This window comes from Oryza brachyantha, chromosome 9 (assembly GCF_000231095.2).
Source record: "Oryza brachyantha chromosome 9, ObraRS2, whole genome shotgun sequence".
Lineage (NCBI taxonomy): Eukaryota > Viridiplantae > Streptophyta > Magnoliopsida > Poales > Poaceae > Oryza > Oryza brachyantha.
In genome coordinates, this window is record NC_023171.2 from 610,217 (window position 1) to 637,807 (window position 27,591).

The window sequence follows — 27,591 nt, forward strand, 5'->3', positions numbered from 1 at the left end:
TGATTAATTAACTCACGGCTAAACCAACCCAATTTCTTGCAATTTTAGGAAAACATTTATTGAGTTAGGAAAAAACTCGGGATGTTACAGGTCTCTCCTGAATTCATCTTGAATTAATTAAACTCTAATTATGATCCATTCAAAATCATTATAATGCTTAGAAAGATAAATGAAACATTTCAAAGCATATCTCCTATGCATTGTAAGACGAAGAGCGTCAAAAGGCCGAAGGAAGAAAAATATAGACTATCTCAACATTATCAATGATAAGGCAAGATAAAGGTTTGTCAAGGGGAATCATCTGGCATTAAAAGAGCAAGCCTCGTCACCCTCAAAAGCGAGGGAGTAAAGGTGCTCAACCAAACGCTCAACCTTCAGCTAGCCAAAATTCAAGAATCATCACTGCATCTTTTGTGACAATAATAGGAATGGGCACAAATATGGTCCTCGTTTAAGGATTGGTTGGCTCAGAAAGATATAAATAAAATTAATGAAATATATAATGTAAATGAATCCATATTTATTGGGCTTTTATGGTGGATTGGCTTATGTGCCAGTGTGAACGTTACTAATTCATTAAAAGGATTTGGTGACACCCAGACATTAATAGGAGGAGCAGATTTAAGTGAAGGGTATTGGAGACTTTGTGCTCAAACTCCCTAGCGGCTATGATTTAATGCTTAATAATGTTTCGGTTGCTCCTGTGTAAAGAGAAACTTTATGTTAGTTAGAATTTTGGCAGAAATAGACTACGACTATTATTATTCTCTTTGAAAAATAACAGTAGTAGTCCATTTCTTTCGAGACTCTAACTAACATAAGGTTTCTTTTTATATAAGGCAAATAACATATTATTAAGCATCAAGTCACATCCGCCAGTGAGTTTGAGTACGAAGTCTCTAAAATAAACTTCACTTGGAGACTCCTATTGATTCCTTAGCCTATACACGATTGCCTATTGATTCCTATGAGGTAAAATCGTTACAAACCTGTCGATGAAGACCATTGATATCTCCCTTTGAGACACCACCGGCCAGCCAGGATCGTCTCACGAAGCCATTTCAGCTTTTAGATATATCAGGAATATATTAGGGCTTTGAAGAAGTTATGGCCATGTAAGAGCGAGGCTAATAATATAGTCAACAAGTTGGCTATAAGATTACATCCACACGTTTCTCCCACATAGTTTCTTGGTTCTTATGTCCAAGCTGGCTATAAGATTACATCCCACTTCTTCTCTCTCCTCCACATAAGCATTTACTTCTTCTCTCTCCTCCACATAAGCATTTAGCCAGCTTATAGCCTACTATTATACTTGCTCTAATCTGTTCCTTTTTGGGTTTAGGGTGCCGGAGGTTTCTCAAAAGTTCCTGGTTCGTTTTGTTTCCATCGATAACAGAAACGGCCATAATTGATAAAACAACCAACACCTATTAGCATCCCGATAATACACAACACACCTATTAGCATGGTTCAGGTCTCCTCCACCTCGGTTAAAGATGACTGGGAGATTTCCCCGTGTCTTTGGTTCTATAGTACAGTATTGGTTAGATTTTATCTTCTCTAACTCGATTTCTCTTTATTTTCTTCAGGGTCCGATTTAGATCCGATTTGTTCATAGGATTAGATACATAATTCTATGGCTGAAAGAATATCAATTTTTATAACAGTAGAGATTAGATAATTTCAACATTACAATTTTTTTCACGATATGTTCCGGCTCCTTTCATTTTGCGTGAAGAACGCTGGATCTCCAGCAAAATTATTAATCGCCTGATGGCAACGAAGCTGTGTGATGCAAATCTCGCAACCTGCTCAGCAGTCAACAGTATAAATCAAAAAGAATTTGGGGAGATGCAGATACATACCGTTACAGCGAAGTAACAATAATAAAACAGGTAATTACACCTACGCTGTACTCTTGATAGGCTGTACTGCTTCAGTCGTCAGAAAAGTACTGCTTTAAGCTATAAGCTACAGGCGCTCAAACTTCAGATGCATTGTATCAAGATTACACTACTTGAGCGGTTTCAACCCTAGCGAGGCTCGAAGCTTGTTCATTTCTATAATCTCTGGGTCGTTTGGATCTGGGGCATTCCCTTCACCCTTCTTCTCTTTCTTTTCCTTTCTCTTCTTCGGTTCATCTCTTGAGCCTCCATCCTCAGCACGACCTCGAGGACTGGCACTACCCCGACCACGCCTCCTCCGGTACTCCCCATCTTCTCGGTCTCTTTCTCGCCGATCCCTGCTCCTGCTCCTTGAACGGCTCCTGCGTCTCCCACGGTCTCTGTCCCGACGTTCCCTCTCCCTGCCATCCCTATCTCTCTCTCTGTCCCTGTCTCGACTGTAGTCCTCATCTCGTATGCGATGACGGTCTCGATCACGATCCCTATCCCTATCCCTATCTCTCTCTCTTTCTCGGTCTCGATCTCGATCTCTTTCCCGTCCCCTACCATAATCCCGATCTCTGTCATAATCTCGGTCCCTGGAATAGACAAAATAACGAATGCATTTTGTCATCAAAATATGGTTTAAATCAACAGCCATCAAAGGCTACTGCAAACAGTAGGTTGTATCGCTAAATTAAATTAACATCAAGTACACAAGTGTTAGAAATAGAACAATCCCTAAGGAATCAATAGTCATTCAGCAGGTCCAGATTCATGAAAATCGAATGGAGATCTTCCACAACTTGCATTTAGTAGTGCTGTCATTTTAAGATAACACTAAACTTCATTTCAACTTTCGATTATTCCTTGGGAATAACCTGGAACTGTTCTTATGCTCAGTTGCACTTTCGTTCAAGAATCCAACTTCAGAAATTTCTAGGTTGTTCACATTGAATTCTCCCGAACAAGATTTCACATGGCTCATGATGCAGAAATCTGGAGCTTAACAGCCAAAGAAGCAGGAACTTGATACTTACAACTTTAACATGAACGAAAACAAAACAGCTAGAAATTCAACAAGGCAAAATGTTTAGATTTGAACCACTTTATGGTTTATAATTTTTAAATCTGTCTGACCCATCATACTTCTCACTGCACACTGTCAGTGCAGAGAAACCTGGCAGGGCCACGATCATTCACTGTAGGAAGCAGCTGACCTACCAATGGCTCTTGACATTAACATGCCATGGCAGTAATTAGTCCGAGCACCACTATAATGCCACAGGAACGGCTTCCAGTATAATTTTTAGCATTAAAGAAAACCAAATGCAGCTCAGGTAAGAGACTGCTTCAGTCTTCCAGCAATACAAGACTTGAGTGAATCTGCTTTCGATTCACTTCCATGGAAACTTTTGCATTGCTTTTTTTCCCTATATTATATAAAATCAGACCTACAATTTGAAGTTTCTCCGATGAACAAACAAGTAATGTACATCCAACACAGCCAAGGGGCCAGGGGGTGCACGTTAGGAGCATGAGGCATGTGACTAAAATGCATCAAAGGAAGTTTCCTTAGAGATTTGTTAAGATTAGTAGGTTATATATCATATTAGATTGTTACATCTCAGCCGATAAAAAGAGTATTCGGGTAGTCCAATGAAGCAGTGAGGTCACTGTTCTTCCCAGTCTAAAGTCCATCATCCCTAGGAGCCAACACTGCCAGCTACCTTACGTGGGTGTTTAACTCTATGAACCCTAGAAAGTGACAAAACAGAAGATTTGTCGACAGACTGCCACAAGCTATTTTAGATTTTAGAATTTGATTCTAGGATTAATTCTAGGGGATTCTTTGCCACTTCTGTTGCCAGCTCTATTTTCATGATTGCTAAGAAGACAAGAAATCTACCCAAAATTACTCTTCTAATTAAACTTCAAAATAAGAAGCATATGCTTTTATCTACTGTGGCGACAACAAAAGGTGGACCTAAGCATTTTGGTAAGTTCATAATCCTTTCATTCTTAACCCCCCCCCCCCCACCCCCCAGTTACCAAAACAATGATAGAAAAATGACAGTGAATTGAAGTTTCACTTGATATTGCCAAAAGGTAATGACTTATAGCTGGCAGCAATAGCATAATCAACATCAGCAAAACAGAGTGGATTTTTGGGTTCTCGAGTCTCGACCGGTTAAAAAGGCCGTTAAAACATTCTTGGTCTGTGCTTTCAAAAAGCAATCAAGTGATCAATACAGCAGTTTCTGGCAAGTATTAACAGCTTGCCATCAAATGAATGTGATCCCTTGTAGATTCTCACTGCCTGCTTCCTGTTTTCCATTTTCAGAAAAGCAATATCTATGCAAGATAGATTAAGAAATTATTTAAGAAAAAGAACAGTGTACCTGTGGTGCCTTTCATGTTTCCTGTCCCTCTCTCGTTCTCTAGTAGGGCTTCTTCCACGATAGGGATCATGCTAAAGATTAAAGATAAGTCAAATTAAAGTCCCAAAATATATCAAATTATCAATGTATATCTATTTAACAGATGTAAGCTCACCTTTTCCCGCCCATTTGGCTCATCTATATCCATAGGTTCTTCATCCTCCTTATCTTCCTCCTCTTCCTCAAAATCATCTTCAAGTGCACTTCTTCTTGGTTCTAGAGTTCCAGAAGTCTCAAGAACCCATCTGTGCAGCGGATCCATGAAAATGATTTTTTGAAGCTTACGGAATTCATGAAGCAAGTGTGTAACTATCATTGCAAACATGTAGAAGCAAAAATACTTTCTAATCAAACCACATTATTCAAGAGCAAATGGACGCATCAAGGCCATTATCATTTGATTAACATATTAAATACCAGGGCAAAGTATCATTGGGGATAAACACCACCTTGACAAATAGCCGGGCAAAGGCGGCAGCTTAGATTGGGTTGAGAGGGGACAATAGGATGGGGGATATTAAACTAATTATATAATTGATTGCTTAATGAAAATAGATAAATCCTATCCTTACATAGATGGTATGGTTTGACCCTCAAGGAAAAACTCAATCTAATCTTTATCTCCACTAACTCTAACTGATGCTCAGTACAACATGGGCACTGTTTGCCTCATCCTCTTGGCCAAAATGCGCATAACAGACACATGGATGGTATAACAGATCCCATACTTATTTTTGTCAAAACTCATAATTTTGAGTTTTTGTTAAGCTGTTTTGGTTCCAATTGAGTTAGTATTATCTTTACTACTATAAAAGCCTCTAGTGGTTCCATTGCATTTTTACAATTTACCCCCTTAACTTCGTAATATAAAAATCAATCAAATGTAGATGGATATCCACATAAAATCAAATTGATATGAATATTTCCTATATAAAAAAGATGGTCACATACTTCATGAAAAATATTTTACTATTTACTCTAGGAATAACATAATATGTTTTTATCCTTTGCAAAGCACAGACATTCAGCTAGTCCAAAAAAAAAAAGCTAAGAGAGAGTGAGTCCTATGGAATACAGTTTCGTCAATACATGAGATCCAAACAATGTCTTCCAAAAATAGTATGTGGTGTTACTTAAGAAACCTACAGAAACCAAAACATAGATTGGTTACAACTAAAACCCCGCAGCTCCCAAATTCAGAAAGATGTAATGGAAGTTAAGGATGTTTTCTGTTCATTCCTTTAGCATATGGAGATGAGTGTAACTTTCTGCAAAGATAATTAGATCAATGGTCTGCCTTAGCATACATGTTCCCCATATTGTATAGCATTATGTTTAGTGAAGGAATCACTATGGTAGAAGACAGAATTTTGGGATGTAATAGGTTTACACAAACTTTCTGGGTAACACTCCTCTACGGTGTAACAAATGAAACAGTTCGACTGAGACTTCTTTAATGGTTGTACATCTCCTTTCCTTCTTAAGTTCATAGGTATGTTAATATACCCCTACAAAAATCAATGTTCCCTTTTGCTAATAATATAACACGGGAAACATAGTGTGTAATTTTTTCAAATAAAATATATGGCCCACTAAAAAGTTCGAGCCCACCAAAAAAATTCACATGGCTCCGCAAGCTTTTGTTCAAACATATATAGCCTGCTAAAAGAAGCTCACATGGTTCACAAGGACCACAGGTGCCTTTTTTCTTTGCATTGTAAGATATTCCATGTGTGTGGCTATCTTGCATTCTATGGATTTGAATGTAATAGCATGACAAAACATGTACTCCCTCCATTACTTTTTAAATAAGGTTGGTTAGTTCAAATGTGAAATCAATTGTGTGAAGGTTGGTTTAACAGAGAGTGTTATTGTAGGACAGGCTGCAACATGCTGGTTGATCTGGTCAATAAGGGGTAAATCATGTTTCCAAATGAAACATCATGTGATATAACTTGACTCCAAAAGAAAACATTGTGTGATGGATCATTTTTCATATTTGATTTAAATAAATGAAAGTGTTTTTTTTTTTTTTGCTGTAACGAATAGAGGACTGGAAAAAAGAATACCTTTTCTGAATGCGGGGGAGGGCCGTGTCGCAGGAGTAGTCCTTGGTCAGGAGTTCGTCAATGAACTCGTCGACGTGGGTCAGGGTAAACTCTGGAACGAACAGAGCAACACAGGAGTAGTAATTAGCGTAATAACAAGAAGAAAAGGGAGTGAAAATTGCGGTGCATACTTCCGTCACTGAGCTTTTGCCTGATCTTGCGGTAGTCATTGTAGAGTGGCTCAAGGTACTGGTAGACATCGGCGACGGTGCCAGTGAGGCGGAGGTAGAAGGCCCCAAGAACCCGGACATACCTGAAGCAAGCGGCCATTAGGGTTTGGGATTTACGATCTACTAGGTGGAGAAGAAGAAAGGCACTTGTAGTCCTCGTTCTTGATGAACTCGACGACGATGTCCTTGTCGGGCTGGATCTGGAGCATCTTGAGCGCGAGGCAGAGGAAGGGGGTGGGCTTGCGGCTGCCTCCGTAGGTGCCGCCGGTGTGGTCGAGCTCCATGGCCTTGTCGACGAGCGTCTCCGCGGTGAGGCCGAAGCACTGCTCCTTCCAGTAGGTGCTCTGGTAGATCTTGGAGCGGACGATCTTCTCCACCAGGTTCTGAGGGTTGGTGCCGTGGATGCTCTTCGCAAGGGGGTCCGTACGGTTCGCCATGGCGCCGCCGCCCCCCGGCGATTTGGAATTTTTGAGTTTGCAAGGGAAGAAGAGCAAAACCCTAGATTAGATGGGGATAGCGTGGTGGGCCTGCGAAAGCCCAATTCTGCCGGTCCGCTTTGGGCTTTGTTGGCCCATGCCAGCCCGACATTGTATTTCCATTTTTTCTAATACATAAATGATATGTTACACTATATCAAAGTACTATTGCTTCCAAATCTTTTTCTCTATATATCTATTCTTGAATGTGTTTTTATTATTATTTTATGTAACCAAATTAAGTTCCATTGAGACTCCTTCGGGGGTCTTCTAAACAGTGGGTGGTTTTGGCTAATTAGCCGCAGGCAACCAGAATGATTAGTACGTGATTAATTGAGTACCATTTACTAAACAAGATAAAATAACATGATAATGTGTCTTTAGTCTAACAAACAAAAAAAAGACAGACATCCCACCCTAACCCAAAAAACAATGTGATAAAACTTACAATACACTTGAAATTTATAAGTGTATCAGTCAATTTAGCACCCCTTCCAAGCAATTTTCCAAATTAGTTATGCATCATGTTGCGTTCCTTACAAACATTTATCTAAATATTTACGCCTGTAAGCCTGTTATATTGTAATTGGATTATATGTGACAGCATACAAATACAAATAGAGCATAATGATTATTTTTTTACCTCGGTTACCTCTTCCGTCGTTGGTAATCGTTCCACTTCAAGTACAAAATAAACTTGAGCTGCCTCATGTTGGGTGGTTGGCACAAACTACTGCATTGGTAAGTAGAGCTTGTTATATATTTGATGTTCAAATTATTATATTGGAGATTTTTTTTACACTGCAGGATTTGAGTGGAAGGAACTGGGATGCCGCCTACTTTCTTAATAATTGAATTTACGTTAATAATATGTGTAAAGTTGAACTTTAACAATAATACATGAAATCACATTAAACTTTGATATATAAAGATGATGTTACTAGACTTATCGTAGAAGATCTCTCAATCAGGGTGTTGTTGTATTTTTAAATAAGTTGATAAATATATTTTATGAAATAGCAATAAGTTTATATTCCCTTATCGATATCATACACACAATAAATACAATGAAGTGATTACTTAGCATGAATTGTACAAGCTGAGCTCATCCCATAGATTGACCGACAAACCCCATAATTTCAACTATTTGACACCTTTCATGATTTATTTTGATGGGAACAAAAATAGACCACAACATTGACGCTGAAGTACAATATCTCAGTGCCACTATAAACTAAGTTGGTGCATCAAACATGTTGACATGAGGTCAAGGTCGTGGGCTTTGACACTAAACTCGCTTATACCTTATCAATAAATATGCTATACCATAGAACAAGCAAATGTGTATGCTAGTTAATTTGTTTGTCTCCTCTTCTTCAATGGGTCTTAAGTTTGCACCCTATTTTTCCGGTCAAACCGGACTCGTCTAAATTATATACCCATCCATCCACAAATGATTATCATATTAGCACTGCTCAATGAGTGCATAGAGCAGCGAAAAACAAACTACCCTTGTCGGAGATGTGGGCACGGGGTATCCCCTGTGCGCAGTCGGCACTCGACGGTTATGGCCCGACACCCGAGTCCCCTAAAAGAGGGAGAAAGGGGTCGGGCCCGAAAGGAGGGACACAGACAGGGATCCAAGGGGAGGTCGGGACGCCCCAACCCCCTCAAGCGCATGGAAAGCAGCCTTCGGGCCCGCCACGTGCTGGGCGCAGCCGCGGGACACCCCATGGCTACATTTATTGTGGCAGGAGAAGGGCGCATGACACTGTGCGCCGTCATCATGATGGATGCAGAGGCATGCCTACCCTGCATTAAATGCAGAGCAAGCATGCGGCTCACCCCTATCTTCCCCTGGGTAAAAGGTAGTCTAGGGTGTGTCGTCCCGACAGCACGGTGGCACCCCTGTCACTTTAGGGATGGCCTGTACTCCCACCATTGCATTAAATGCGACGAATGTAGGGATGGCAACGGGGAATTTCCCGTCGGGTTTTACGTCCCCATACCCGTCCCCGCGAGTTAAAATTTTCTCCATCACCATTCCCGCGAATTGCAACGGGTAATGAATTCCCCCCATACCCATCCCCACACGGGGAATTAATCCATGTGGGTTCCCCGTCCCCGCTTAAACAATATAGTATACATCTCAAATCATATATATAATCCATATTTTATATTAATATAAATGAATATATATTCATTAATCCATATTATAAAAATATAAAATTATTATTTATTAAATATAACAATGAATATAATCCCATGACATGAAAAAATAAACTTAAAACTCATATATTTCTATTAATCGGGTCTCCACGGGAAACGGGGACGGGGGACTAAATACCATACCCGCCCGCGCGAGACCCGATGGGGACATATTTTCATCCATTTAGTTCCCCGCGGGGAACCAATAAGAACCATCCCCTAATAGGAGAATTCCCTGCTAGGAAACGGGTAACGGGGACCCATTGACATCTCTAGACGAATGGCTGCAAGAAGAGAGGGGCGGCTACTCAGCCAGGTTGGGGAGTTCCAAGGAAGCACTCTTCCCCCTTCTCTCTTCTCACTGACAGATATGACCGGAGGAATGGGACGTGGCGACCACGCCTCACCTACCCCTTGACAAACAGGACCAAAGGGATGGAACATGGCGGCCATGCCTCGCATGCTCCTTGACCGATAGGAACCGAACGAAAGGTCGGACGACGTTAGCAGAAGCGCTGCCACACGTCTTGGGGAAGGGAAGATTTGCCTCTTATAGGGCGAGTGATTGCCTACATTGTTTTGTGTGAATAGTCATAGCCGTTGTGGTGTCCCCTTGACCATATAAAAGGAGAGCCCGACTACCTTAGAAACAACAGGAGTAGGGTATTACGCCTCTCGGTGGACTGAACCTGTATAATTCTTCTTGTCTTCCCAGATCCCTTGACCTGAAAACCGACTCTTGCATTCACTCCCACGCTCACGTTGAGGCATTTGGGCCCCAACCCTGCATCTCTGGGCCGAACTCTCAAAATGGGTCCAGTTGATCCCCACTTGAGGAGCTCACGCTCCGAGAACCCCTACTATCCATTTAACTCTACATACAGATCAAAAGAAAACAACTTTAATGCATGCATGCAAACCTAAGTTGATTGGCAAGACATTCATCCATGCATATAAGAAGTTAAAGAAACCAACAACACATCTATGCATGCATGCAAAGTGAGTCATATGGCTTTCACCCCTCAGGCACGGATAAATAATGGGTTTTCGGATTTTGATAGTACACTTAAAGCAAGGCTAATAATATAGCCAACAAGCTAGCTACGAGTCTTTTTTAGTCTTCTCTCAGTCCATCCATATAGTAGTTAGCTTCTTATTATTAATACATGACCTATATGTTTCTGTCACATAGTTTTTTGGTTCTTGTGTTCGAGCTGGCTATAAGCTTACAGTTCGCTTCTACTCTATCCTCACTTCTCTCCCCCACATCAGCATTTAGCCGGCTAGCCTATAACCTGCTATTATACTTGCTCTTAGCACTGTTAGATAGGGAGAGTATTAACCATTGTATTAATATTGTGCTATTATACCTGCTATTATACACACATCTCAATCTTTTGTTAGAAAATGATCTATTTATTATTTAATATTGTGCTGACCATATAATAATATGCTCTAACATGTCAACTTAGCATATATCTCAGCAAGTCAGCATGGACTACATGAAACTAAAACATTATACATGAGAGTAAATAACTCGAAATAATAAGTTTTTGAAAAGAGCAAGAAAAAAGAAAAGAAGCCGCATGAGGGCACCCAAACCGAGCTTAAAAAAGGGAAGGCGTTAATAAGCGAGGTACCGATCGACGAGAGGCTTCTTTGGAAAATAATCCCCAATTCCCCCCTCGGACGAAACCCTAGCCCTAGCCCGACCACCCCTTCCCCGGCGGACGCTACCGGCGGCGAGCGAAGATGCCGGCGACGGCGGGCCGCGTGCGCATGCCCGCCAACAACCGCGTCCACAGCAGCGCGGCGCTGCAGACGCACGGCATCTGGCAGAGCGCCATCGGCTACGACCCCTACGCCCCGGAGAACAACAAGCACCAGCCTCCCTCCTCCTCTGTCTCCGCCAACGCCGCCGCTGCCTCCGCCGCCGCATCGGCCTCCTCCGCCTCCGCGCCCTCCGCCGCTGCTGCCTCCTCCTCCGACAACGCCTACACCAGCTTCCAGGGCCTGCTCGCTCTCGCCCGTATCACCGGCTCCAACTCCGATGAGACCCGCGGTGCCTGCAGGAAGTGCGGCCGTGTCGGCCACCTCACCTTCCAGTGCCGCAACTTCCTCTCCGTCAAGGACCTCGACATGGATGACGACGTTGAAGCAGGCATTCGGGAGGCCAACGCGCAGGCCAAGCTGAACGAATTCAGGAAGAAAGCCTCTGGAGGCAGGGATGCTGACGAGGCCTCTGGTGAGGAGGATGAGGAAGACAGTGATGATTCCTCTGATTCGGATGTCGATCCTGAGCTAGAGAGAATAATTGCTCAGCGGGAGCGTGCCAAGAGTGGCAAGAAGCAGTCCAGGGATGAAGACAAGAAGTCAAACCGCCATAGGAGCAGCAGCAGGGGAAGGTCAAAGCACAGGAGGAGCAGCAAGAGGAGTGATACTGAAGATGACTTACAGGAAGAGAAGAGCAAAGACAAGAAGAAGAAGAGTGGGCACAAGAGGCGTGAAAGATTGGATGAGGATAGTGGGAGTGATTCTGACAAGAAGAGGCATAGGAAGAGCAGGAAGGACAGGAAGAGGCGTAGGAGCCATCGCAGGACTGATGACTCATCGGATGAGGGTGAGTCTGGAGGGGAAGACAGGAGGTGTCGTCGCCATCGCAAGCGGCGGCACCACAACAGAAAAGGTGCATCTGACAGTGATTCTGGAAGTGGTGGTAGTGACTCTGCGGAGGCCAGGAAGCGATCCAGAAGGCGGAGGAGACACCACAAGTCAGAAAGCAGTGAATCAGATGGTGATGAACATGGTCAGGGGGCAAACCAGTGCAAGAAGAAGAGGGACAAAGAAGAGTGCTGAAGTGGTAATTTGCTCAGTGATATTATTTATACCCTCTATTTTACCGATTATGCTTATCGTTGTTCTTTGTCCTGGTGTATGTTGCTATTTCAAGCATGACGATCGATATGCATAAGTGTAGTACTTTGTGGCTTTGTGCCAGTAAGTGAACTTTAAACGTCATATGCATAGAACATTTTACCTCGAAGTTGATAATTTGTGTGTATGTAATAAGTTGGCTTTGTTTCTCGATGAGTGGATTTGCATGGCACCAACTGTAACAGTAATGGACCCCAGAAAGCAGCTGTGATACCAAATGAAACTTGTTAGAACATCTTCCGTAATTACTGATAGTGCGAATAATAGCTTTTTTCTGTGCCATCTTATTTATATTTTAGCATAAACAGATAAGGTCATCTCACTTGTTTTTTGTGCTGTTGACATGTTGGATGTTGCTTGCTTTTTTATGCAAATCAATGTGTTCAGTAAAAATTATGTAAGATAATCTAAAATAGTGATGTTGCCTTTGCTGTAGATTTATTTTCGTAAACTGATGTATTGGAGAAAAATTGACAAGCTACTCTAACATGCTTTTGCAATATTTCTAAGCTATTTACTTGTCAGTATCTGGATCGGTTCATTCGTCCCGGATTTGGCAGTTGTTGGGAATTGATTTTAAGATGAGCACACTATTTTTACCTTGGGCTGTCATTATATATGTGTTATTAAGATTCTTTTTTTTTCCTTTTCTGCTAATGTCATTGATAAATCTGGATGCCAGTGTTCAGGCTGAATTATTGATGTAATCTATCATGGGCATGAAACCCTATATTTATGTCTTGTTTAGCCTTGTATATACACTAGATTTTAGTTGAGGACCTCTGGTAGATACTAGTTGGAGTTAGGAACTGATTTGAGTTGTCCAAAATGGAATGATGAATGTTCCTGTAAGTTCTTTCACAGGAGGATGGTTATCCTGTTGAATTGCGTACTGAATTTGTGTTCCTTGTTGACCAGAACTTCAACTGCATGATTGCATCATATTTGGACATACTGTAGGTTCTATTGACAAACCACATTGATCTCTTTTTTTACCATGTTCTACTTTTCTTTCTTTTGAGATATTTATTTTTTGAATAATACAAATGAATCTTTTTGATGGGGCATTTGCGCTTTTGCTATGCTTGTCTGTGCAATCTACGTGAAGAAATATTTCTATGAGAATAGATGATACCATATGATTGCCAATTATAAGCATTTTTAAAGATACACATAATCAGCACCTGGGAGTTAACAGGTAATGGGTTGATTTTGGGTGTTGTGAAATGGGGTGAAGCAGCCAAGCAAGCTAATGGGCTGGTTTGGTTTTGAAAATGGACTAATTTGGTTTGGTGCGGTTTCAATAAATTTCGGTTGGAATGGGTTCAAACTATGGTTATGGGTGGTATGAAGTTCTCATCTTCTGTGGTCTCGGTTGCCTTTCTGGCTTAAGGAAGTAATAATGGATTTAGTGTGGAAGGTCGTTGTTTGCATGTGTAGACTTTTGTTTTTAACTGCACTGATGTATCAAGATTATTAAATTGTAATATTCACTTGGAGGCAAATTGTTTTGATTACTTGGGATATGAGATATAAGAGTGCCAATTCCCATCATTACATCACTAGCACCAGGATCTCAGTAAATGTCCACATCACCATTCGGTTTCTGCTAACAGTTTAGCATGGCAGGGTGATTTGTGTTTTGTCATCACAAAGATGCTTTGATTTTTTTTTCTTTGGATCTAAATTACCTCATAGACTGAACCTCTTCACTACAATGAGCTGCAGTACAACTGTATAAGTAGTAACTGATCTTCTTTGATGTTTTGGATTTCTATTTGTTGTTTGATCCATTCATTTATTGTCTCTTGCACACTGTGGTTTGCCAATGGATGTAACTAGCTCATGGTGCATATCATTTGAACTTGTCACTTTGGATGTTGATTTGTTGACAATTCTTTTGTTCATCTAGCGAAGGAAGCTAAATTTTTCTGAACCAAACGAGAAAAAAAAAACTTGATATGTTTGTGGCCATGTCATGTGCTTATTGAGCACTGGGAACAATGATGTTGAGTTTGCAGTACAAAAAATGAAAGTTTTTCCACAAGAATACTGTCCTTTTCTTATACATGTTTTATTTCATCTAAGCAAATATCTTTGTTCAGTGTTTCACCTGACCAACTCAAACATTAAGCCTTGATTCTGTAAGTTAGCTGGCTCATTGGCTTGCCCAAGCTTGGTACACACTGGATCGGTGAGCTGGGTTGTTAAGTTTGCAAATTATTGTTGTTTGAGAGGGTAGGGGCAGGGGGCCATCTTTTGACTTTTTAAAAGAAAATACCAAATGGCATATTTGCAAATAAAAAATAATTTATGAATAAAACTTTTATGGACGTGCTTATAGCGATCTAAAGTCAAAACTGTAAAAGTAAACTGCAGCGAAAAATCCTCAAAATTAACTTTTAGGGTTGAAAAATTTAAATTTTGGTTTATAAGCATAAGGAAAAGCCAATAGGTGGTAGCTTTTTTTTGAGTTTGATGTGTGACCCTGCTTCAAGTTCTAAAAATTTGAGGATCTTTGCTTCAGTATCCAGATCCATCCATAAACTCACATTGGATTAGCTTCTTGGTGTGATTTGAAATGTGTCATATTATGTCACGTCGAGAAATTTACGCTAATTTTCAAATATAGCATGTATTAATTTTTTTCCAGTAATAAGTCTGAGTACACATAGTTTCACGACTTAAATATAATGATAATTGTCTATCGAAATGCAATGAAAAAAGAAACAAAACTAACACCATCTAATTTTCAGCTGGCGAAGAAGACTCTACACAACAGACATTCTTGACGATAGGACGAATCTTCACTCTTGCGAACTATCACCTCCTAGACTCAGGCTCTAGCTTTGGTGGGGAAAAGTTAAGCAAAACTGAATACAAACCACGATACTCAAGCTCTAACTCTTTGGTGAAGAAAAATTAAGCAGAGCTGAGTACAAACCACGGTACTTATCAATTGGTAACAAGGAGATACTAGGGTTAATTTGCATAAAGCAACAATATTTAGCAATAGACTGAATAAAAGGTAAAGTAAATATTTAAAATAATCATCTACTGTCCAACGTTACACCATGATGTAATAGGCCCAAACCACACTGTCTAATGTTACACTGCATTACGACAGGGCCAAGCATCTGTCCAACCCTAAACCACGTTGCGATAGGGCCCAACCACTGCACAACGTCACACCACATTACGGTAGGGTCAAACCAATTCCAAGTTCATTAGGTTATTAAAGGTTTAACTAATCCCAACGAGTTTGACAGTTCGCCCCATAACCGCGGGCATAACTATTCGAATAATTTTACTCTGATCAGAGGTGTACAACTTGAAAGTGCATCTAGGCCCCTAATTTTTTTGGTGATTAATGACAATCAAATGATGAGGACTAATAATTGGTGTGAGCATGTGAAGGTATATCTAGTCCTCATGAGAAAACTTCTTGTTGCGCCGCCCATGTGAAAAGAGAAGAAAATCGGTATATTCGTGTTGGCGTGTGTATTTATTTTGAATTTGAGTTAACTAGGAATGTCGCACTATAAAGAGTGGTGCACCAATAAATTCTAGGAATGAATCCGGTGCTTAGAAATTTATTTGAAGTGCATCTTTTGCTATTTTTTTGAACTTGTGCTGAAATTTACGAAAGTTTCGAAGGTGTCTACGGAACTTCCGAAGATGTCAGATTCAGTTCTGTAAGACTCACGGAAGTTTCGAAGGATGTGATCGGAACTTCTGAAGACTTGTTTTTTCGCAGTTGACTTTGAAGTTTCTAAGTGTTGGGGGTTGTTATTTTTGAACTGACCGGAAGTTCCGAAGAGAGCATCTTTACCTCCAACGGCAGAAATTGAGTGGGGGGTATAAATACCCCCTCCCACCACCAAGCTAGGGTTGCTGCTCACATTGCTTACTCATTTCGCCCTTGACTTGATTTCTTGAGGTTCACTTTGAGCCTTGCTTTCTCACTTCCTTCTCTTCACAGATCTAAGTGATTTGGATTTTGTGTGTGTGAGAGTTGGTTGATTTGAGTTGTTTGAGTGCATGGTATGGACTTCGTGAGAAATTTTTTGAGTACTAGATTCATTCCCAAGAACTCGTTGCAAACTTGTTACTTTTGGTGGTTGAGGACACCTAGACGGCTAGACGTCGTTCCTTGAGCCGCCAAAGTATTGTGGTGTGTCGGGAAAAGTTTGTGAAGGTTGGGTCTTGCCTCCGAAAGGGAAGAGACACCTCGAGTGAGGGGGAGTGCACGAGTGCAACCCCGAGGAAAGGGTTGTGAAAACCCGGCTCAAGTTTGATATCCTCAACGGAGAGTACAATCCCCTCAATTAAAGATTGAAACTTCGGTAAAAATCTACGTGCCTACTTGTGGTGAAATCTCTCTAACTTGTGATTTGAGGTTTGCTTTTGGTTACTGCGCGTACACTAGTTGCTGATTGTGCAAAGCTTGGAGGTAGTTTGCTTATTTGTGTTTTGGTTGGCTAGATCTATTCGTTTCTAGTTCTAGATTTGGTGCTGTCGGAAGTTCTGAAGATCAACGGAACTTTCGAAGGCCAAGTTCCGAATCCCTGACCGGAACTTCCGAAAGTTTCAGCTTCCGTTTTTTAGGTTTAATTTTTAAATCGCCTATTCATCCCCCTCTAGTCCTTGATATACTCTTTCACAACTTTACCCACAAGACATGGTCTCACACACGCTGCCGTGGACCGACGTATCACGATGATACCGCAGAGCGGAAACCATGATAAGACCTTTCACCTAACCCTCCCTAATTAATCGCACCACACTTCAGGTTTCGTCCCCTTCTTTACACCAAGTCGGGCAACCCCTCTTGTGCCTAGGTGAATCCGGAAGCAACATAGACCATTGCGGGGTCTATCCATACTCTATCACACTTGCCCTTGCCTCGCTACGTCAAATAGCGACAAGATAAGCTACGGGTCTGTACACACCAAAATTTCGTAAATTTTCGTATTGGATTCGGATAAGGAAAGGTGCAATCGCTATAGATATTTTATCCGGAAGAGTTCGAATTCAATAGGGAATCATGAAGACCAAGGCTAGGCGGCGTAAATTTATCTATTAATTAGAGTTAGTTAGATTTTTATTTATCTCTAAGAGATTAGAGTCCGATCAGGACTTGTGTGCGTTTTATCTAGTAGGAGTTAAAGATAGAGTCCATATAGGACGAGTTTGTTATTTCTTTTTATCTATTAGGAGTTGTATGTCGTGTCCAACACGGCCTAGCCTCCACCCGAGGGTATAATTATGTATGCCCGGGGTCATTGTGAGCTATCTACATCAAACAGATCAACTACTTTCGGCGCATTGCTACCCTCTTCTGAGGTTTCAACTCCGGTGGAACTTTGCACCTGACGCGGGGCTACATTGCTTCGTTCTCCGGTGGAGGGGTAAGTCCTACGTTCCGCCGAGATTAGGACTATCTCGGTTTAGTCTGATCTTATAATCTGGTTGTGTGATTGCCAGTTATCGTATCAGTTTTAACTCGAGTTACTTCGATATCTTGAGTTGATTTGGTCGGCCACTTTGGGTGATCTACATTGGTTTGATATTGGCTGTTTGACATATTCAATCTAGTACTGTCCCAGTTCGGTCCGATCTAGTAGATTGCGTTTATTAGATGGTTTATATTAGATCGATGTATTTTGCTCATTGTTTTATCGGAGTACCAGCCGATTAGTTAACGGTCATCGGCTCATTGGCTTGATAGCAATCTAGATCTGTTTAGTATCTATCGCAACATTGTTAGGCGTAATCTTGAACTGTCTCGGTTGGATCCGATCTTCTATAATTATTCTTAGCGATTTGGGCTAGATATTTTATAGATCTTGTTGTTTGTCAGTCGTCTATAGCCGATGATCTTTGCCAATCTACATGTTCATTATATTTACATCAATTGAGTAGCTGATCGCCTTACTGTGTTATTTTTATACCAATCGGCTTGAATCATTTAGATCGGTAATTGTTTTATGTTGCATCGACTTATGAGAATTACATGCAAATTGGGTTTGGCCGATCATAACACATGATTCATTGTTTATTCCAAGTAATCCATCAATTTATTTATTAGCCTTATCGATCTTCATGTTTCCTATAATTATATCATGCTCGACTGCATACTGTCTCCGTTAAGTTCGATCTACATATGTTTGGTTCGATCTGGTTATAGGGGCACGTCCGATCGACTAAGATTAATAAGTAACTTGGTGGATTACATTGGTTTAATATTTAATTTGAGTTTATTTATATCAAGTCTCTAGCCGATCCAAGCTTTTAACAGCCGATCGTTTGTCCTATCGGCTAACCGTTGCAGCATCAACATCTGATCGGCTGGATTATTAGTTACCTATCGGCTTGTTTTACTGTTCATCTTGTCAGTTATAGGATCAAACTGACTGGCACGCCCGCTCACCTTCTAAGATTTAGGTCCTGCACTGGAGCTGTCTAAGATTGACTCCTAGGCCTTCATGTGTGACACGTCAACTTTCACATTTTGATGTCAACAGGGTCCCACCATCGCTCACTCTGGCTTATGGTTAGTACGTGTAAGACTTCCAGAATTTCCTGAGAACTGGTCCTTAATTGTCATGGGCGCGACTCTCAAAACCATGCATCCACAACCCCACCATAAGCAATATTTTAATTATCATTAACACTCGTGGGGTAATTAATCATGATCAAGAACTATTAAAGTCTAGCATTAATGAAATAATAAAACATGAGCTAGTTGAACTAAACAAGGCTAAGCATTGCCTAACCCTAAATCTAGTCAAATTATCATTGGTATCACAAGAATAATGTATGGTAATCAACAGATAACACTAGGTAAATTCCTGATAAATAAATAAATATAGTAATATGTTTGAATATTAAACAAGGAATTTTATGAATATTGGATCAATATGTTCAAGGATGGGGTGCCACTTGCCTTGCTCTGAACCACGAGGAACTTTAGTGATGACTTCGAGAACGATCGGCGTTTCCACAGGGGTCAAAACCTATGATAAACATAGCAAACAAGCGAAAATACTGTATAAAACTACTGAAATAGTGAAAGAAACTATTTTTAATGGATTCTTGGTATTTTTCTGGATTTAATGAAATTTGAATGGACTAAAATGAAGACTATGATTTTTCTATGAATATTTAAGTTATCTGTGTTTTTTTAACTAAACAGAAAAGCCTTAAATACGTTTATTGCACATTAATTGGAAAGCTGACGTCATCGGTGGGAGGAGAGGTGCCTGACACGTGGGGTCCATGGGTCAGTGTGCACCAGCCGAGGAGAGAAGGCCTGATAGTGGGAGCCCATTGGTCAGTGGCCCAGGCCAAAGGGGAGCGAGGGCAGCGCCTGACAGGTGGGGCCCACCTATCAGGGGAAGGGAGAGAGCTAACGGGCGGGGTCCGTCAGTCAGAGAGAGGAAACAGAGAGGGCGAGGGAGAGGATGGTGCCGGCAGAGCGGGCTTGGGCTGCGGTGCGGACAATGACCAGCGGACGGCGATGGCTACGATGACCCGGAGCCGATGGCGTTGCGACGTCGGTGATAGACACCGCTGGCGGCGGTGGCGATGGAAGAATAAACAAAGGAAGAGAGGGGAGGGGAGGTGCTCACCGGTGGCGGCAACGACAGTGCGGTTCCGTGAGATTAAGGCGGTGGCGTGGATGGTGCTTGGCGGCGGTAGTGACACTCGACGGCGGGAGAGGAGCGGCGCGAGAGGCTGAGGAGGAAGGGGAGGACGACGACGACTTGGGGGGATTTTATAGTAGGTGGGGAGGTGGCGACCGACGCGGCCATTGCGGGCGGCGGAGGATTCGACTGACAGTTGTAGTGCAGCGGTGAGGAAGCGGGTGTGGTGGTTGCCGGCGGCGGAGGATTCGGCTGACGGTTGCGGTGCTACGTGGAGGAAGCGAGCATAGTGGTTGCTGGCGGCGAGTGGCAGTTGTGGAGGAGGCGGCGAATGCTGCGGTGCGCTAGGGAGGTGGTGATGCAGGCGAATGAGGCGACGATGTGGCTTGGCGCCGAGGAAGGCGATGGCAGTGCGTGTGTGCGTGGCGATGCGACGCAGCACCGCGGTGCGAGCAGAGGAGGAAGACAGATGCCGGAGGTTGAAGATTGGCCCGACAGGTGGACCCCACCTGTCGGTATCCCGGGAGAGGGAAGGGGGAGAGCTAGGCCTCAGGGCCGGCTGGGCCGCGGCCTGGCCCAGTGCGAGGAGGGAAGGAGAGAGGAGGGAGGAAGGAGGCTGAGTGGGCTAGGGGAGAAGGGGAGGAAGGAGTGGAGGGGAGTTGGGCCAGCGGGGAGAGGAGAGGAGGAAGTGGCCCGCCGACCCACTGGCTGGAAAAGAAGAACAGAGAAAGGAGGAGGGAAAAAGAGAGAAAGAGGAAGGAAAAAGAAAAAAAAGAAAAAAAGGAAAAAGAAAGGGAAAGAAAAGGAATGAAGGAAAAAGAGAAAAGATTTGCCTCCAATTTTGCCGATTTTTATTTATTTTTTAACCAAAATTTTATACTCTAAAATTCAAATCTAAATCATGTTAATTATTTTAGATTGCTTGTGGGATATTTTAAAATATTCCGAAGCTTCCAATTAATTGAGTTAATTTGCACTAGGTTTTTCTCCTGAATTAATAAATTGATTTTCTGTGATTTTTTAATTAATTTCGACTAGGGTAAAACTCAGGGTGTGACATATTAGGTGCATATGCCTGACGTTGTCAAGTTAGTTTTGGTTAGTGTTGTGGAAAACGACGGTCACGGCCGTTAAGCCCGCCATTTAATCGGTGACGGTAGTAAAATGGTCAAATATCAATGATCCAGTCATAATTTTATGTTTATAAATGTTAAATTTCTATATTTTGCGATTAACCATCCGATTTTTCATTTAATCGTGCACATAATTGTCGGCCCCCGATTTCTCTAATCGGTAACCTTCTGTGTTTATCAGTACCAATCCCTAGATCAGTAGTTGGTACACACATACAACTAGTTGGATCATCACATATCACGACAAAAGATAAGGGTAAGAGGGTTTAATTATGAACCTTTGGTTAAATCAAATGCCTTATAACAGGAACAGCGGAAGTGAAGGGAACAGGAGGGCACATCTCACACGACACAGGCGACGACTGGGAGACAAAGACCGCTAGACGACCGCTTGAACTAGGATCACTCCGTAGCTCTACAACGGATCTGGAGCCAGATCCTCTTGAGCACTGGAGGTTTGTATTTAGCAAGGGTGAGTACGTGGTACTCAGCAAATCACCACGGAAATATGCACATGCAAGGTTGTAACAAGGAAGGCTATAGGGTTCTTTTGCATAAAAGCGGCTTCTCAAATAGTTTTTCAAAGACCTATTTTCTAGCAGCAAATTCTATACCATGAGTGTAATTGAAATAGCCATGAAGGTTTTATCAGCCATCCACTGATGGTTTCCCTTCATGACATCTATGCCATCTTCTAGATAATTTCACCCCTTGCATCTCAAGGAGTGAATCACCTAGGCACACATACGACATCTTTTATTCTCATCCCATACTCATTTATGGGTTTTATGAGTCTAGCCAAGTGCATGCCATGTCCCGGTGCTCATATCCGAGAGCGCGGCTATTCGAATAGATTTTAACACACTGCAGTGGTTGTACACTTTCCCCGTGCTCCACACCCAATGCATGAGCTTCGTCCCAACACATGAGACGGTCGTGGCAAAGCCTTTCGATAACCTTACTTTGGCAGTGCCCTGTCATGTCCAGAAATTCCTCACACGAATTTTTGAACTTAATTGTGCATTAAAATTCCTGTCCAGGACCAGCCAGGGTACACAAAAAGACAATGTTGATTACATAACCATCGTTCTTAGAAACAACTAAAAATAACCCTTATTCTAACGAAAATGCAGCGGAAAGATAGGGTAGACTAGCTCCAGTGGGTACGGCTCCAGTCCACAGGCAACGCTTCGACGACGAAACAGCTCACTCCTGAGAGTGACCTCCATTGGACTCGACTTATAACTCTGGAGGGAGAAATTGAGCAAGGCTGAGTACAAACCACCGTACTCAACAAGCAGCACGGAAAAGAGAGAAATAAATGATGCATAAGGATCATCAAGGACAGGCTAGGGTTAGTTGTAATAAAGCAGCATTTAAATAAATAACAGAAATTAAATTGAATAAAAGTAATTAAATAAATAAAAGAATAGATAAATAATTGTTGCAAAAATACCACAACACTGTCCAACGTTACACCACATTGCGACAGACCCAACCACTACTCAATGTTACTCCACCTTGCAGTAGTCCCAAGTAAAAGCTAGTTTACCCAGGTGATTAAAGGTTCAACTAATCACAGTGAAGCTGGGAGTCCACCCGTAACCGTGGGCACGGCTATTCGAATAGATTGTACTCTGATCAGAGGTGTACTACTATACCCACAAGACACGACTCCACTGCACTTGAACGTACGCCGACATACCACCATGGTATACCGGAAAGGAGACCGTGATAGGACCCGTCACATAACCCTCCCTATTTAATCGCATCGCACTTAAACGGAGACCAGATGAATTAGTTATGAAACAGTAAAAGAAAGTATTTTAATGGATTCTTGAAAATTTTATCAATTTAATGAAATTTGAGTGGACTTAAACGGAGACCGGATGAATTAGTTATGAATTTTAGAAGTTTTCTGGGTTTTTAACTAAACAGAAAAGTCCTAAATCATTTATTGCACAATTAACAGGGTTGCTGACGTTAACGGAGGGGTGAGGTGGCGCCTGACAGGTGGGGCCACCTGTCGGCGGGAGAGGGAGGAAGGAGAGAGGGTGACACACGGGCCCGGGGGAAACGAGAGAGGAAGGGGGAGGTGGCCGGCTGGCTAACAGCCCAGGCCCACCTGGCAGTGATGGGGGAGAGATAGAGGGAGGGAGCCGACAGGTGGGGTCCATCGGTCGGTGACCCGGGGCAGAGAGGGGAGGGGGACGGCGTCGGCCAAGCAGGAGAGGGTGGTGGTGTTGGCGGACCGGCGGTGGCGGCGAGGGGCGGGGCAGCAACAGGGCGGCGGCTCGACGGTGTGACCCGACGGTTGACGGCGACAGCGGCGATGGAGACGGCAGCCGTGCCGAGAGGAGGGCGGTGTCGGCTCAGGGAGGGCGACGGCGATGGCGCGCTACGGGCACGGCGACGCTCCGACGGCAGCGGGGTCACATCAGTGACGGCAAGGCGATGAGGACGGCCGGCGGACGGACGACGGCGACGACCGGAACGTGCAAGGATGCGGTGGCAAGCGGCGGCTCGGGTGATCACTGGCACAGAGGAAAAGGGAGGGAGAGGGAGAGATGGAGGTGCTCACCGGCGGTGGCGTAGGCGGGGTTGCGTCGGAGGTGGCAGAACGGGTGGTGGTGGCCAATGGCGAGGACGACGAGGCACGGACGGCGAGATCGAGTCGGTGGCGGCGAGCTCGGGTGCGGCGGCGGTGGGAAAACGGGCGCAACGACGTGCGGAGGTGGTGGCTTTATAGTGCGGGGGTGGCGCGGTTAGGGCGGGGAGGTAGTTGGGGACCGAGTCGGCCCCGGCGGTGGATCCGGCGGCGGGCGGCGTTCGGCTCGGACTCAGCCTCGGCTGGCGCGGGGGAGGGGGAGGCAGGCCGGACTTCGTGGGCGCGGCGCGGGTGAAGCTGGGCCGAAGCGGAGGCGGGCGTTGGGCCGAACGGTGGCTCGGGAGGAGGAAGGGGAGGCGTGTGACGCGTGGGAAGGAGGAGGCAGCAGGGGAGCTGGGCCGACTCGGCTGGGCCGGCCTGGGAGGGACATGGAGGAAAAAAGAAAAGGGAGAAGGAAAAGGAAAAAGAAAAGAGGGAGGAAAATTGGATTTCGGCCCAATTTGGGAAGGAGGGGAAAAAGGAGGGAAAAAGGAAAGCCCCACTTTTGCCGAATTTTAAATTAAATTTTTGGGCAAGATTTTATAGTATGCAATTTGAGTTTGAATCCTGTTAATAATTTGCGAACCTTGATTTAATTAAATTAGTTTCCTTAGAGGAATTTTTCCTGAGTTAATTATGCCAATTATTATTTACGAATTTCTTTTACGAATTTGGCTTAGGATTAAACTCCGGGTGTGACATGCCCGCTCCATGAACTTTAGTCCCCATTGCACTCTAGACGTATAGTTAATAGCAGTGAGGGGAGTTCTAGCGTTCCCGAGGAAGGAGTAAACCAACAACATAAACACAACATACTACAACTCGCTGGGACTGACCTTTTCTGGCCATCCCCTGTGCAATAGGCTTCCTGCCTACTTGCACACAATAAGAACCACCACGGCTTGGGCACCGCCTCCGCTCGGCTATTTACTAAGCTCGATCTATACCTATTAGAGAAACACGGTTGCACGGTGGTCGTTTCATGTATAGCTGCATGGCTCGGTCCTTAACTGATCAGGGCGGGCTAACCTTTCCCTAGAACCACCCATATTCTCACCATTCCGCCCCGATCGAAAACAATTTTTATCTTAACAACTCATTCTTAACATAGCCGGGTGGCGCTCATGCCTCCACCTATCGTCATGCATTTACTCCCACTGAGTAATGCCTCAACATCATCATAATCATTTCAAAGTATAATATCGAATAAAATACAGCTAATAGCAGGGCTAAGCAATGTCATAAGTTGACTAGATTCTAGTTGAGTAATGAGGCTACAAAGGTTTCAGGGTAATCAAGCATATGACGGGTATAACTAATTATAGTGGGTCTCTAATTGTTCTGCATTCAATTGAAAATAAAAGAATACATTTTCGAAACATAGGTTCAGCATGGTCAAAAGGTATGGTTACTTGCCTGGTTCGTAGTCTCGTGAAGTTGGTTCCTCGCATGACTCGCTTGCTATACCAAGGTCCTCGCACATCTCGCTGCTACTCCCAAACTAATAAAGCGAGCAGTTGGCGCAACGTGAGATTGCTGACAATAAAAAGGACTCATTGTGACTTCTACAAACGATCGGGAAAAAGACAAAGACTTTTTATAAATATTTTGGAAACACCCTTTTATTTTAGAAACAAAACAATTAAAAAGGGTTGAAATCAAATAAAGGTTTTGGAAGCAACTAAAGTTTTTTGGAATAAACTAAATCTCTTTTAAAAAGAAAACAAATAAACTAATCAAAATAGAGTACGGTGGCTAGAAAGAGTTTGTAATAAAACAGAGGTCTTTGCAAATAAAATATTTATAGACAAAATATGGGTTTTGAATAAATAAATACATTTATTTTATTCAGAAAATAGATATATATTTTTAATAGCTAAAAGGTTTTCAAAATAAACAAGGTACTAAATTATATTTAAATAGTTTTGAATAGTTAGTTTGAAATAAATATTTTAGGATTAAATAAATAATAAAGGTAGATAAATATTTCTAGAAATAAATAGAACAAAATAACCCGATATTTACTCCTGATCGCTCGATGGATTAGGACGGAATTAATATTGAATCAGAGGGGTGTATTATACCTGAGTGGATTAAATATAAGATGCGAAATAGACTTGGAAAGATGCAGGAGATGAACGGATGGGCTTTGGCCTTGGATGAAGGTTGCAAAAAGAGATAGGGACACATGCATGGGTCCACTAGTGGGGTCCACTATATTTTCTCTCTTTCTTTTGTCCTCTCTCTCTTTCTTTCTTCTCTTCCGTTGTTCTCTCTGTCCCATCTCTTTTCTGTTTCTCTCTTCCTTTCTCTTTTCTTCCTCTCTGCTTCTTCTTTCTCTCTCAGGTAGGGAGGCAACGGGGAGGATGGGGGCGCCGACAGCGAGAGGAGGCGGCGCTAGGGAGGGGCTGGCAGGGGAGTGCGTCGGGCTGGGGAGGTGGGACCGGCAGGAGGAAGGAGGTCACCAGGGCTGGGCGCTGCAGGAGGGAAGCGGTGAGGAGGAGCGGTTGGCTAGAGAGGAGGCGGCACGGTAAAGAGGGCTGGGCAGCTCGGGGCAGCGCCGGTGGAAGCGTGGCGGCCTAGGAGGGTGCGCCGACAGGAGGGAGCAGGAGCGGCCAGGGGAGGAGGAGACGGCCGGAGCCGTGGAGGCCGGGGAGGGCAGCAAGGCCGGTCGGCGGGCATGGTTGGGCCCGTCATGGGAGGAGGTGAAGGACGGCGCCGTGGCTCTGCCCGCCCTTTTATAGACGAGCCGGGGTGGCGGCGGCATGGTGTGGTGGCGGCATGTAGCGGGGTGTGTGGCGGCTTACATGGTGTGGTGGTGGCATGTGGCGGGGCGCGTGGCGGCGTCATGGTGTGGTGGCGGCATGTGGCGGGGCGTGGTGGCAAGGTGGCAATGGGGCAGTGCATGCATGCTCCCTTGTCAAGGTGCAAGTAATGTATAAGATGCACACGGAAAATATAAGTGGTGTATTGGATTGATGGCATAGAAATGAAAGAAATTTATTTGTCTTCCGGAAAAAATTTAGATAGGATGAATAATTGATTTTTCACCGGAATAACGGTCTGTGATAAATGGAACGGATAAAATGGCAGAACGGTATGCGACAACATGCGTGGCAGCGTGCATGCAGCTGCACGGTGACTTGTTCTTGCACGGTGACTTACATGCGTTGCTTTGCTTGCATGGTGACTTGCATGCATTGCTTTGCTTGTTTGCTTGCATGGTGCATGGAGGAGAGGAAAGGACAATGCATGCTGCTTGCTTGCTGGTGAAGGGTGGGTGCATGCGTACACTCTTCTGTGTACACAAAGAAAATGAAATATTCAGATAAATAGAGGCGAACGGAAAGAATAGATGGAATATATTGCCGGTCAGGAAATTTTTAGATACGACGACCGATTGATTTCTATGGAATAAACGGAGTCTGAGATAAATGTAACGAATAATAGTCATGGCGATTAATATTTAATCGGACAACCAGAATTGAAATAAAAGAAATAGATAAAAGATGAGCCGATTAATATTTACTTGGACGATCGAGTCCAGAATAAAAAGGAATATTGTGACAGTAGAAGATTGGAAAAGATATTTAATTTGACGGTAGAAGTTCATAATAACATATTCTGAACGGATACTAGATAAGATGAATAAAATTCGTCGGGCGATCAAGGACCCAAATAAATAGATTTCCGATGACCGGAAATTTTATTTGTGTGGCTAAATTCTCTGAAAAGAATTTTAGTTGCACGGATTTTTGGAGAGTCAGGGACACCGAGAAAAAGAATAGATGATTTATTATTCCTCTGGAACAATTGAGCTCGGGGGTTTTGTACGATAATCAGGATTTTTGAGATTTGGATTTTTGATTAACGGAATTTTTGGACTTGCGAAAATCAGGATGTTACAATAATCCATATAAATAGGAAATCCACCCCACA

At 43.1% G+C, this 27,591-nt stretch overlaps 2 protein-coding genes across 2 annotated transcripts; one reads left to right on the plus strand and one right to left on the minus strand.

Moving 5' to 3' along the window:
* Positions 1-1,865: 1,865 nt before the first annotated feature.
* On the minus strand, positions 1,866-7,109 carry LOC102721475 (pre-mRNA-splicing factor 38). Its single transcript, XM_006660348.2, has 6 exons — positions 6,753-7,109; positions 6,567-6,688; positions 6,397-6,487; positions 4,443-4,572; positions 4,289-4,359; positions 1,866-2,485 (listed from the first exon to the last, which is right to left on the minus strand). The coding sequence occupies exons 1-6, from the start codon at positions 7,040-7,042 to the stop codon at positions 2,017-2,019; spliced, it is 1,173 nt and encodes a 390-aa protein (XP_006660411.1). The 5' UTR covers positions 7,043-7,109; the 3' UTR covers positions 1,866-2,016.
* A 3,830-nt stretch (positions 7,110-10,939) lies between these two features.
* LOC102721763 (CAX-interacting protein 4) lies at positions 10,940-12,373 on the plus strand. Its single transcript, XM_006660349.3, has one exon. It carries the CDS (start codon positions 11,042-11,044, stop codon positions 12,143-12,145), a length of 1,104 nt encoding a protein of 367 aa, XP_006660412.1. The 5' UTR covers positions 10,940-11,041; the 3' UTR covers positions 12,146-12,373.
* The last annotated feature ends 15,218 nt before the right edge of the window (positions 12,374-27,591 follow it).

Bases quoted from the DNA above. Each gene is read 5' to 3' on its own strand.
- LOC102721475 (XM_006660348.2), bottom strand. From the start codon at position 7,042: ATGGCGAACCGTACGGACCCCCTTGCGAAGAGCATCCACGGCACCAAC. The intron at 4,360-4,442 runs GTGAGCTTACAT...TTTAATCTTTAG, and splicing joins AGCCAAATGGGCGGGAAAAG to CATGATCCCTATCGTGGAAG. The intron at 2,486-4,288 runs GTACACTGTTCT...TGTCTATTCCAG, and splicing joins AAACATGAAAGGCACCACAG to GGACCGAGATTATGACAGAG.
- LOC102721763 (XM_006660349.3), top strand. From the start codon at position 11,042: ATGCCGGCGACGGCGGGCCGCGTGCGCATGCCCGCCAACAACCGCGTC.